Genomic DNA, 12,527 nt, shown 5'->3' on the forward strand with positions numbered 1-12,527 from the left:
AACAAGAAGCTTTTATAACTCCAGGTTGTTTACATCCCTAATTATTAGTAGGTAGAAAAAGTCTCCAAGTATAATCGCATACATCGCCCCTGCAGGTAATAACACGCTTACAAGGATTATCTCCTAAAACCTGTGTTGCGAAGAAGAGAAGGACTAGTACAGAATAGCTGTGCATTTCGGGAAGCGACTCAATATGAAGTAGTGTAAGAGTGATATTCTAATCGTTCCTTGGAGTTATGTTTGGGAGACAGTAAATAATTCAAGAGAGGAGTCGATCTTTATATAAATATATGAGATCTTATGAGTAAGCTAGGCTAGTATATTAACAGTGTAATATATAAACTTTGCACGCGGTAACGTAAGCTTACTTAGGCGGCAGAGAGTCTATTTGTAACAATGATAGGCCTTACTCTTCGGAGAAACCTATCAAAAGTTTGTTTATAACGCTGACATCGACGCTTCGGCGTAACTCTTCTCGGTACAGCTCTGATGAGTAAGCTCAACGGCTGTTCAATCTGTCCACGTACTGCTAATGTCTGTCTCTATGGGTCAAATATTGTTCTCAAGCTAACCAAAAAATCATTTAGCTGCGTTTAGCCTAAGTCTCGACTGGGGAATAGGTAGAGAGTACCTATCGCGGGTTAGGTAGAGTAAAGAATTACCAATCCTAGAGCTAGAGCGGGATATAGTGTTCCCGAAAGTTATTATATCAGCTTGCTTTAAGATTTTAGTAATATATTTTAACCTTCGAGATAAACTTTTACCAGTAATTCATGTAATTAATCAAGTGATGATATTTCTTTTAACAGTAGGTCGCGTGTTCGTCGTCATGGTTGAACTACAAGTGTTCCTACAGTTTAATAAAGCTAACCTTTGGCGCAGCTACCAAATATAAGTAAGCGCATACCTCGGCTGTTGAATACCTGCCAATACAACATTTACTTTCTAGATCTTGGTCAAGTCTTCGTTCATCAAGTACAACCCACGGGATCGCGCATAGCACCCAAACTCTAGTCACGAAAGCGACAATAACCGACAGGCCCCAATTATTGTTCTCTGCACTACTATCGACACAGAGGCTGAAGATAATGCTAAGAATAATGGCGAAAATGATAATCTGAACAATGAATTGGATATGGAAGGCGGGTTTAAAGCTCTTATTCATTTTCATCATGTCCACAAACTCGTACTCCTCCCGGGTTATAGTACCACCAGCTAACTGCTTAGCTTTGTTTCGTACATCTGTATTCCTTACGAGGCCAGGGAACGCGGCGGTCCAGAAGTAATACTCGTTTGGTATGCGATTGACCCAACGATATATCTAGATAAAGTCAGGGAAGAATCATACAAGAGTTCATAGCCGATCACCACTCGCAGGCCTACACCAATTTGCCAATCCTCCTTAGTATGAATCTCTAACCGGCCGAATTCAATACCAAAATCGACGGTGGATAGGCTAATGAGGATGTTTGGTTTCATGTCCCAAAGTCTGCAAAAGAGGTAAGTAAAACGAAAACGAGGATATGTATAGCAAAACTAATTCCGTTGCAAAGTAGAACAACGCTATTGGCTATGGCAATCTTGCCTGAGAGGTTTAGCGTTTCTGAAGCTCTGAACGATGCGTACACGAGGTTCTGAAAAGCGGTAGGAGCACAATTGAACATTGTGAGTCCGTTGTCGCCAATGTAGTAACTGAATCATTCAGTTAGGAAAGCCTCGACAACTCGGTACGGCCAGCATTTCAGAATCAAATTAATCCACCAGTGATATGCCCAAAGCTCCTTGTTTGTCATCCGGTACTTGTCATCCAATTGATTGAGTGTCTCAAGTGTTTCCCGTGATGAAATTTCTACCACACCAGCAGCAGACTTCTTGCCCAACTAATCAAGTGGTCCAGAACTGGCATCAGAGGTTACTACGATGAGAACCGTGTGGTCACAGGTTGCGAAAAGCTGCAAGAGCCGAGATAGTCTCAAGAACTAGTTTCTTATTTAGGCAGCTGGGCATGTGATCCAAATTATACTTGATACCTACTGGCCAATCACAGTCAAGGTGGGGCTTATCCAAAGGGTTGATTTCAAGCGGAGATGGACTGAGAAAGGTTCCGATAGAGAAGCACGTGACCGGAACTCACGGATATCCGTCCGGCTGTTGGAGAACCATGACAGATAACGGATACGGCCCGCTATGTATAGTTGCGCATCTAATGATCACCACAGAGCGGACTAAGTTTAGTCATTTTGCTCCTCCGACAATTTATTCAAAGTAATAGGCTCCTGGTGTTGTGTAGGGGCCGGCATTCTTGTTTATTCTTTTGAACAGTCACAGCAGTACGAAGACTACACATGGTGATGGAGGGAAAGCGCCACATCCTTGTCATTGGAGCTGGGTTAGTGGCCTCACCTAAATCGATCTTAGCGTTGCTGATGATTATAGTATCTCTGGCATTCTTCTGGGTGTGTCATAGTGTCAACATCATGTCAGGATAATTATGAAACTAACATTGAATTCCTCCCAGCGCATCATTTCAGAAAGTACTTATCACATGCCTACACATTCAGAATTTTGGAGAAGAACCATGACGTTGGGGGCACGTGGCTAGAAAACAGATACCCAGGTACGAGAATCCTTCATAGTTATGAGGGAGATGACTGAATTCGCTAGGCTGCGCTTGCGATGTTCCAAGTGATATTTACCAATACTCATTTGCGCCAGCGAAAAATTGGTCCCAATTGTTTGTACTCAATTATCCTCAGCTTCAGTGTGATTGGGCTTCAACTGATCTCGACTATCATGAGCAGATTTGCCCCCTCTGAAGAGATCCAGAGCTATCTCTCGCGTGTAGTCGATCACTTCAGTCTTTGGAGTCATATCGAATTAGAGACTTCGGTGAAACGATGTGTCTGGATTGAGCAAGAGAGGAGGTGGCTGTTAGACACCGAACACAATGGTATCCTTGAAACAGGGAGGAAGGCGGATATATTAATCAATGCCGGGGGAATCCTGAACGACTACCGATATCCTGATATACCGGGACTAGAAAGCTTCAAGGGACCTCTTATGCATACTGCGGACTGGGATCACTCGGTCAATCTGGTAGGGAAAAACGTCAGTGTTATTGGGTCAGGCGCAAGCGCTATTCAGGTCATCCCCCAGATCCAGCCTCTAGTCAAACGGCTGTCGGTCTACATCCGAACTCCATCGTGGATTACTAGACTGCCAGACAGCTTCGGAGGAACAGAGAACTGCTCCATCGACACCACAGATAACTATCTGCAGCGCTGCAAATTGCTAGAAAGCTACTATAACCAGCTTTTCCCAGTCTTTTATCGCGACTCTGAGACACAGATACGCGAGCGCCAGGAGTTGGCTTTGTGGATGGAGAACCACATCACAGATCCTACACTGCGCAAACGCCTTATTCCCGATTACGAGTTAGGTTGCCGCAGAATAAGTCCAGGAGAACCCTTCCTACGCGCCTTGCAAGAGCCGAACGTTAAATGCATATTCAGTCCGATCGAGTCATGCAAGTCAGAAGGCTTACAGACGGCGGACGGTATTGAGGTATCCGATGTTGTTGTTGCCGCAACAGGCTTTAACACCTCATTTTGCCCTCGATTCCCGCTAGTGGGCCAGAATGGTGTAGATCTTAGGGAGCTATGGAAGGACGACCCAGCGTCCTACATGGGTCTTGGATGTGCAGGCTTCCCGAATTATTTGTCGATGCTCGGTCCTAATTGTCCTGTTGCCAACGGCAGTCTGATAGGTTTGTCTGAAACACCATGGAAAGTGCACGGAGATCATACAGGCTGAAAATGGGATAGGGAGTCTTGAAGCGACAGCAGATTTCATCGTTCGTCTCCTCAAGCGTGTGGATAGTCACAATGTTGCCACGTTTGCACCGAAAAGAGGCGCCCAGGAAGACTTCAACTTGCAGGTTGACGAGTTTATGAAAGATACTGTCTGGACTGGTAATTGTACAAGTTGGTGTAGGTCTTCCTCTTCTTGTTTCACTGAGATCAAGAGATGCCCATTCTGTAGACATGATGTTAGCTTTTATTTTACTGATAATACCATAGACAAAAAAGGCCAGGCTGGAAGAATAACAGCAGTCTGGCCAGGTAGTAGTCTCCATTACCGTGAAGTACTTGCCCAGGACCGCTGGGAAGATTGGAAGTGGACTTATCCGGGTGGACGCTTCAAGGCATGGGGTAGGGGAATTTCCGTTGTGGAACAAAGGGGAGGCGACTATAGTCATTACATGGAACATGGGCCTCGTATACCGTAATCCTCCCTGGCTGAGGCAATCTACCTCTCTTGATGGGAAGGGTATTCACTAATCAGGTAAGGGACATAACAATCAGAACGGCTGTTCAAGGAAGCTATAGATAGAGTGTAAAGTGAACGACAGGTTGGTGAAAGGTACGGAGTTGTCCATTTGTAACGTATAACAGATATTGTAATCAGGAGCGCGCCCTGCTAAGGATTACCGAGTCTTTCAGAAAATGTTACGAAACCAAACATTAACTTGATTTCAGATCATGAATCATGTCCCACTTAACACTGCCCCTGCATAAATACTAGAAAAAGAATTGGTCATTTGGAAGGCTTTACATAGCATGATATTCTAAGTATACCAATTTCAGGCTTTGATAGAAATATGCGGGTGGGTGGCAACGATAAACTCTTGAGCATGTGACGTCGTCGATCGTCCTTCGCTACTGGCGTTAGTAGTATTGCCTCACGATATGGTTAGTTGTTTTCTCGCACAATCTAATGCTCGCAAATCCAAAGTTTTCTCCGTCATACTATGAATAACATGCCACCAGACTCCCGTTGCAGGTCTCACTTAAACATGGCGTGAACTCCTGAAGCAATCGCAGCCGGGCATTGGAGGTGTTATGCAACTCTTTAGAAGCCTTCAGCCTATCTTTATTAATTGGATTTTCTTACGTCGTACAGGAATATCGACTAGTGTCTTATTCATCTGAGTTGGCATTAGGGATGGTTCACATAACTTTTTGAATGCGTTTAATAAAGGTTGCGGAGTCCCTATTTGTAAGATTTGGCCCAAGTAGGATTTCAACGCTTAATGTTATCAGGGACACACAACGTACAACACGAAGTTCGCAGTAAAATATCGTAGCTAATCTTAGTTGAGTACCTGCTGGACGCAAGTGGACCATAGCGCTAATGCTCAATCATAACAGTGCCTTTTCCTGCGGTGTGAATTCGCGCCGTGCTGGCCCTCCACGACTCCCATCGCCATAAAACTCTTTCTCTTGGTCTTTGTACTCTGTCCTGAAACGCCATTGGCTTTTCAAGTCTGTCGACAGTGTGCGTTCGAGTCCTTGCACTACATACTTGCCCAACACAGGAAGAAATTTGAATGCACTACGAAGATAGTTCAGTTAGTGTGGATTCTTTGTCGGATAAATCTTTTTTGCAGGAGATGAGAACTCACTGGCCACTTCCGGCGGTAGCAAGGAATAAATTCGAGTGGTCCGGATGGTAAGCAATGATGAAGTTGCCGGTGGGTGTATCGTTGTACCAACACACTGCAACGCGGTCAAATCTGCGGTCTGCGAGAGACGGAAGAATCGTTTTTAGACCTGAACGTAGTCTTGCTATACCGTCCACAGGCGCAAAATCGGTGCGCTTGCTTCGGATGGCTGTAGGCGGAAGAGAAAGGTAGGTGCGACTGGTCCTCCGAGTGTAGCCCCAACCATGGACGGCAACTTTCAGCACTCGAGCCTCGGGGTGGGGCGGAAAGCAGAACCACCCTGAGTCATAGTCTATATATAGTGGCAGGTCTTTGTAGGTGTTCATCTCAGATTCTGATAGATTGATGAAAGCCAAGACTTGTGCTGTGGAAATTGTCGAGTTGTACATAGGTGCTAGCATTGGCGACCATGCGCCAGCAGAGAGGATGAAGTAGTCTCCTTGTATCTCATTACCACTCTCTGTTTGTGCGGCAATAATCCTGCTTGTTTTTTCGTCGACCTTGAAATTAGCAATAGTGCCCTTTTTACCACAGATAAACGACACACCGCCCTCAATACACTCATTACGAAGGAGGGCAATCGCCTTCTGAGCGTCGGCCCAGCCGGAGCTTGAATTGCAGTATCCGGAGAGGGATGAGTTGATGGTATCGCCGTATAGAATGGGGAACATGGCTTTGATAGCTTCTTGGTTTGGCATTGCTTTCCACGTCTGGCCGAGCCCGTCAAGCGCATCTGTGCATTTCTCGAGGTGTGTCCGCCCATAAGCTTTGCTTGCAATGAAAGCATTTGGGCCATGGTAGAATATTCCGCGAAACTTCGGATGGGCACACCACACATCAAATGCTTCTTTTGCAAGCCTAGCATATACTGGATCGCGATAATCGAACCGAATCACACGTGAGATGTCGACACTGGAGCCGTCTGGTACCTGTTTGTTCCATCAGCCTTATCCTCAGATTTGCCAATACAACGCTACGAACTGGGGGTACGTGTCGATCTACAATCGTGACATTTTTATACCCTTTGCGAGTTAATTCTAGTGCTGTTGACAGGCCAAACACGCCTGCGCCTACAATGACTAAAGAGCTATCGGTGTTCATGGTGCCCAATAACCTGTTCAGAACATCGACAGCTGTATGGATTATATGGATCTATGTATTGCAGAAAGATATCGGGCCGAGACATCTGTGCACAATGCCTGGTTCGAGGAGGGCATGCATTTGGACGCTAAAATAACGCGTGCTGCAGGCGGGAACGGAAGCGGAGGTCATGCGGAGGTCATGCGGAGGTCATACGGAGTTGATAAGGAATCCTTGCCGGCGCTAAGCATTTACGCCTAACATTAATTGCGTCCCTCGACAGACTCAACACACATGAACGCCGTCACAGCACCCATCAGATCCTGAACATATGTCATGAACGCTGTGTGGCCTGAGCAGTACAATCTTCCTAGATCTACATATGTTCCGAACAGTATCTTGCCAGTCTTGATTTATCGGAACGTTCTTCCCACTCCGATAAACCCTAAACTTACCAAGACCATTTGTGAGGGAAATGGCTGGGAAAAACGCGTAAGTTATGAATGTAAATATATTGCCATGTTTGGAAACACACTCAAAAACTACCAGGGCGAGTGGGGAGAGATTAAAATACCTCATTTTCATCCCAACACGCATGAATGCTACGGTATAGACCCCAGACTGATGAAACGTGTTGCTTGATGAATCTAACATACGCAGCCATTATCCAAGGAAGTTCTCGTTTGGCTTTGGGGCGGGCAAGAGAGGATGAGAGCACCGACGGCGTCGAAGTTGACGTCCGTGTGGGGGATGTGATTGTAATCCCAGCAGGCGTTTCACACAGGTCGCTCAGGTCTGAAGGTGGGTTCAGATACATTGGAGTATATCCTAAGGTCAGTCAGAGAGCAGAATCTGTTACTGAGTATCGGCATCGGCTGATCGCACACAGGACGCTCCACGCTGGCGGAATAACCATTGCAAAGGCGAGGAATCCATGAGAGCATTAGCCGAGGAAATCAAAAACGTGCCAGTCCCCGACTTCGACCCCGTATTTGGAGCCAATGGTCCCTTGAGTAGAATTTGGAAATCAAAACTAGTTGGAGACCGCGCGAAGATTTGAACGTATTGTGAAATTACGGGAGATATTTAGAACCAATACTCATTAGAATATTAGAATTGAGCAGCTCGAATTTTATCTCAATGACGATGCCAGATGCGGGATGTCGAAATCAAAGTCAACGTGGGAATAGTCGAAGACGGATCTAAGGTTTGAGGGCCTCTCACCATAAGAGGGCACTGCAATGTCCTCTAGTCTGGATTTCGTTGCTTCTATACCAGTGGGGGTATTGGAGCTCAAATGACCAGATCTCGGACCATTGATCAGAGTTGACGTGTCGCCACTTTCGGGTGACACGTCATGCATGACAGAGTCAAGCCTTTCGTCAGGAACAAGCTGTGAGCTATGATTGGTATATGTCGCAACACAGTCAAAGAGCTTCCACATCAGTAGCAAATCCTCTTCTGGGAGGTGTATTTGATTGTTCGCACCGAGTGGGGCTGCACCATCGTATTCCTCTTCTACGTAGTTCAGATTCGATCGGTAAGGGACACGCGCTTCCAGTTGCTCTAGTAGGGAGGCCTTACAGATATCAGTTTGCGTGTGCATCCGCGAAAACAAGTTCGATACATACAGCGGCTTGCATGCGCGGCCATTCTTTTGAGAGCCTTTTCACAAAGTGAAAGCACTGATTGAATTTCTGCTTTGCAGATCCAGCAACCGTAGGATACTGGCTCCTGGTATGTTCTAAGTGAACTGAAGCCGTGATTGCGACAAGGTGACCAAGAAAGGGGTCATGTAGCATCAATTTGGCCTCCTCCATGTGATTAAGTAGCCTGTACACCCAATTGGCATGAATCAAAGAGAACTCGTAAGACTTCTGTAGGAAGGTGAGTGGAATCTTATGCTTGAGCGGTGTAGTTTTAACGTGGATGATAAAAGGGTGGTTTCTGCCAGTGTTCAGTATGTCAGCTCGACATTTTCGAAGCTTACTCACAAAATGCAATTAAACGCAGACAAACTTAGCTGGAACCGCAACCATATGACGAAGTAATTTGTCAATGCTGGTTCATGTAGCACTCGAGCAGGCGATCCGACAGATGATAGAACATGACCTGCGATCTCACATCCTAGAACATCTTAGATTCCCCCTCCCATAAAAGAAGATGATCATACTGACTTGTCTCAATATCTAAGAGCTTTGTGAGAATCGCGGCCCTTGGCGAATCGTGCCTCCAGAGAGGGACATCAGTGCTTAAAGGGGGTTGGGCGATGTAGTCGATAATACACTCCCAGATTCGAATGGTTTGTATCTGTAGAGAAGCGACATTCTGTGGTGGAAGCAGCGCACCCGAATCTACAGAGCCGAACGAAGTGTCAGGCTCGCAGGTTTGGGAATGAATATCTGGATGGGAAGGACCGCTCTGGATGATAGGAAGTTCGAAGATTGCAGTTGGAGTCGACGGATTTCTCGTATTTCCGCCAAGAAGCATCCTGTCTAGCATAAAAAGAGACCAGACTATCTCTTGCCTACGAGCTCGATCGGCAAGCCCTAGGCCATCAAGCGAATTGGTGCCAAGCATATCACGGGCTTGGGCGATTCGCAAGCCAATAGCAACCTGACTTCGCGCTCTCTCGAGCCTTTCGTCTAACTCATATCAGTATGTCTCAAAAACAGGATTTAGTCATCAACTTACCTCCTAAGTCCACCTGCACCTGCAGACAAAGTGCCTCGAAGTACACATCATCTATATCAAAATTGCAGTATGCCTTGGCGATAAGACCCCATGAGAGCGTTGTTAGATTATCTGTACATCTCTTTCTTTCAAGTTGGTTTTTGAAGAACGGATGTTGCGATGACCGCAAGCTGAGAGCTAGCATGGCATACAGAATCATCGGTGGTATTGGGTTATCCTCGCTGCATTCAAAAGGTTGAGAATGGGCCAAGATGGGACACGGTTGATTGCAGAAGTTTGAAAAATAGAGCGCAATACCCTCTGCTATGACTGCGTCGGGTAGTTGCGCATCTTGCACGCTACAGACAATGAATAGACAATAACAGTTGTGATTTGCAACAGTACGTACCTTGTATAGGAAGATTGTGTTTCAGTGCAAAGTGGAGACGGCGAAAGTTGGATTTCGGGCTCTTGTGAGGTCGGCAATGTTCGAGGTTCATCGCTGTCCTCGTGATAGGTCGGAGCCTCGGTTGGCGTAGAACGTGGTGGTACGCTTACCAGGATGTCAATATAGATTTCGTGATGCTTACTGGAAATCGTACTGAATTACAGCAGCGAGCTTTTTCACCATATCTTCGATCGCGTTGAGACGCTCAGACTGAGAATGGATGAGTATGATAGGTAGATACGGATGGGCTGTCTTACATCATTGGTGCCGACTGTTTGAAGAACATCGCCAGTGTCGTCTCGAGGTCCTCGGGACCTTTCGCGGGTTCGAAAGTCAGGGGCATATACACATTGTTGTTGTAGTCGCGCACAGCAAGAACAATTAGGTCTCTCTCCCGTGCATTTCGATTTCTTGCGACTGCACTTGTATCAGTTCCCGAAGGAATTGAACAGACCCACTTCTGGGCACATACGGACCGACAATTCTCGCAAGCTTGTCTCGCACGCTTGTTCATAGGATAAGGATAAGGTCGTCCGCTTCGCTGGTGCTCTGCCATCTGGAGGATGTTGTGTGAGAATTGGTGGGTTGCGTAATTAATCTCCGGAGGTGGTCCGCCGATAACGGGACACCGCCGGAAAATACCCGATGTCGCGTGAGTCGCAGATAAGGGCATAATCAATGCCAGAATCGCCCAAAAGATCCACCCGGAAGTACATACCGAGTAGATTACGAGAGTGGCCCAAAGTCCGCTCACGTGATCGGCCACCAACTCATGTGGTCAGCTTCTAACCACCGGATTTGGACAGCGGTTTGATAACAAAATGAGGGAATATAGTAGGAAGGTTTTCATACCAAAGATCTCATTCAGAGTGTTCAGTTCGCAGTCACAAGCCCTCCGCCGGCCATCATGATCCACTACCTCCGGGAACTTCTCGGCTATAAAGACACAAGAAACGGCACACAGCCAAACACTACATCGCACAGCCTACCCTCGTCATGGTACAGATCCGAAGCCATTTATCAACTTGAGAGACGGGCTATTTACTCTAAGAGATGGATTCTGGTTACTCATAAGCACAGGTTCCCCACTACTGGAGACTTTGTTCAATTTGAAGAAGCAGGCTTCCGGTTCTTTCTGTGCCGAGATCGAGATGGTAAAATCAATGGGTTCCATAACGTTTGCCGGCATCGGGCCTTTCCCGTTGTGACGGAGACTAAAGGACGAGCAAGGATTCTGTCCTGCAAGTATCATGGATGGTCCTACGGACTGAAAGGTAACCTAGCAAAGGCGCCTGGGTACGAAGAAATGAAAGGCTTCGACAAGACACAGAACGGACTTTGGCGGATTAATGTTCATGTCGATCGCAAAGGCTTCGTGTGGGTGAACATGGACGTTGCAAGTGAACTGGCATGGGAAGACGACTTTGAGGGTGTGGACGCACAACCTCGCATGGATTTGTTTAACTTTGAGGATTACCAGTTCGATCATACGTGGAGCATGGGCGGCGATTTCAACTGGAAGGCATTGGCAGATAACTATAACGAATGCTACCATTGTCCGACAGCTCACCCGGACGTAGCTGGCATAACAGACCTGAAGCTTTATGCGGTGGCTACACAAGGTGGACACATTCAGCACTTCACCAATGTAGAGCACATCGCTATGGATGAGGGACAGAGAGTTCGTAGCACGTATTATTTCCCAAATGCTTGCATGACCGTCACGTGGGTGGATTCATTTACCTCTGGAAGCGTTCATCCGAATCGGCTAACGTACCCCAGGCCTTTCTTTTTTTACATGATGAGATGTGTGCCAACATCTCCCAATCATTGCTTGTTGGAGTACGAGGTTTATCGGCACAAAGACGCCTCTGATTCGGAGTTCGAAGCCATTGACTCCATGTACAAAAGAGTGTTGAACGAAGACAAGTGGCTATGCCTCAATACGCAAAGGAATCATGAAGCTGGAGTGTATGTAAGTGGAGAGATGCACACAAGAATGGAGAAAGGCCCGCTTTTCGTTCAACAGACTGTTCGTAGCCTTATCCAGCAGCACTATGAACAGGAAAGGAAGCTGGGGCGAGAGATCTGGCCCGCTCGACAGGTCTTGCCGGACTCAGCGGTGGGAGTACACGAAGATGAGCTTTTTCTATGTAAATTATCGCATCAGTCTAACAAACTTGATTGGTAGGAATGGCTATCTAGATAGGGCAGATATTCGTACCCTACACATTATGCAAAACGGAACTATAGTTTATTTTAGGTTTAGCTATATTTTACGATCGGTGCCGCAAGAGACATAGTAGACAAACTTAGGTGACCGTACTAGCTGTCATAAGAGAAATTATAATAAGTAGTTTAGTAGAGAAAGAGGTCAGCGTCTATGATACGTAGAACTATATATATTAGAATAAATTATATTTAGTAGATATTAAGTGTTACTAGTAACAAGAAGAGTTCTATTCTTAACAGGTAACGAGATAGCTAAAGGCCTAACCAATATAAGGCGACGAAAGAGGCCTAATTCGTGCTAAAATAGGCTTAGCGTTAGGGTTACATGCTGGATTCGGTGGTTTTATCACCCTGTTACACGGGGTTGGGTGCTGATACTTCTCTAAGCTCGATCCGGGTTAGGGCGAGTGAGATGGTGTGAGGAGCGCCGTGAGAGTTTGTCTAGCGATGCAGTGGAGTGGTGTACTTAAATAGAAGGTAATAAAGGGTTAACAACTACTAATCTATATTAAATAGACTAACGAGTAATAATCTTATTAAGTAAAGTAACTAGTAAGAAAGTATAATTTAAGTTAACTATAACGAGAGTAA

The 12,527-nt window shown here is 46.0% G+C and overlaps 6 protein-coding genes across 6 annotated transcripts; 3 read left to right on the forward strand and 3 right to left on the reverse strand.

The window, feature by feature from the left end:
* Nucleotides 1-866: 866 nt before the first annotated feature.
* On the reverse strand, nucleotides 867-2,163 carry COCVIDRAFT_17232 (hypothetical protein; the record flags this gene model as incomplete). Its single annotated transcript, XM_014699702.1, has 7 exons — nucleotides 867-882; nucleotides 924-1,321; nucleotides 1,384-1,489; nucleotides 1,627-1,692; nucleotides 1,762-1,880; nucleotides 2,035-2,092; nucleotides 2,135-2,163. The coding sequence occupies 7 exons, from the start codon at nucleotides 2,161-2,163 to the stop codon at nucleotides 867-869; spliced, it is 792 nt and encodes a 263-aa protein (XP_014555188.1).
* A 182-nt stretch (nucleotides 2,164-2,345) lies between these two features.
* Nucleotides 2,346-4,288, forward strand: COCVIDRAFT_39026 (hypothetical protein; the record flags this gene model as incomplete). The annotated part of the gene is made up of 6 exons (XM_014699763.1): nucleotides 2,346-2,389; nucleotides 2,532-2,617; nucleotides 2,665-2,734; nucleotides 2,802-3,766; nucleotides 3,825-3,989; nucleotides 4,080-4,288. The coding sequence occupies 6 exons, from the start codon at nucleotides 2,346-2,348 to the stop codon at nucleotides 4,286-4,288; spliced, it is 1,539 nt and encodes a 512-aa protein (XP_014555249.1).
* Nucleotides 4,289-5,201: 913 nt separating this feature from the next.
* COCVIDRAFT_27871 (hypothetical protein) lies at nucleotides 5,202-6,604 on the reverse strand (the record flags this gene model as incomplete). Its single annotated transcript, XM_014699764.1, has 3 exons — nucleotides 5,202-5,394; nucleotides 5,465-6,432; nucleotides 6,485-6,604. 3 exons carry the CDS (start codon nucleotides 6,602-6,604, stop codon nucleotides 5,202-5,204), a joined length of 1,281 nt encoding a protein of 426 aa, XP_014555250.1.
* Nucleotides 6,605-7,102: 498 nt separating this feature from the next.
* Nucleotides 7,103-7,643, forward strand: COCVIDRAFT_27872 (hypothetical protein; the record flags this gene model as incomplete). Its single annotated transcript, XM_014699765.1, has 3 exons — nucleotides 7,103-7,190; nucleotides 7,244-7,416; nucleotides 7,473-7,643. 3 exons carry the CDS (start codon nucleotides 7,103-7,105, stop codon nucleotides 7,641-7,643), a joined length of 432 nt encoding a protein of 143 aa, XP_014555251.1.
* Nucleotides 7,644-8,172: 529 nt separating this feature from the next.
* On the reverse strand, nucleotides 8,173-10,260 carry COCVIDRAFT_102958 (hypothetical protein; the record flags this gene model as incomplete). The annotated part of the gene is made up of 7 exons (XM_014699766.1): nucleotides 8,173-8,530; nucleotides 8,578-8,710; nucleotides 8,761-9,228; nucleotides 9,278-9,615; nucleotides 9,859-9,914; nucleotides 9,989-10,121; nucleotides 10,181-10,260. The coding sequence occupies 7 exons, from the start codon at nucleotides 10,258-10,260 to the stop codon at nucleotides 8,173-8,175; spliced, it is 1,566 nt and encodes a 521-aa protein (XP_014555252.1).
* A 351-nt stretch (nucleotides 10,261-10,611) lies between these two features.
* COCVIDRAFT_102856 (hypothetical protein) lies at nucleotides 10,612-11,895 on the forward strand (the record flags this gene model as incomplete). The annotated part of the gene is made up of 2 exons (XM_014699767.1): nucleotides 10,612-11,429; nucleotides 11,487-11,895. 2 exons carry the CDS (start codon nucleotides 10,612-10,614, stop codon nucleotides 11,893-11,895), a joined length of 1,227 nt encoding a protein of 408 aa, XP_014555253.1.
* Nucleotides 11,896-12,527: the final 632 nt, after the last annotated feature.

This window comes from Bipolaris victoriae, assembly GCF_000527765.1.
Source record: "Bipolaris victoriae FI3 unplaced genomic scaffold scaffold_58, whole genome shotgun sequence".
Taxonomy (NCBI): Eukaryota; Fungi; Ascomycota; class Dothideomycetes; order Pleosporales; family Pleosporaceae; genus Bipolaris; species Bipolaris victoriae.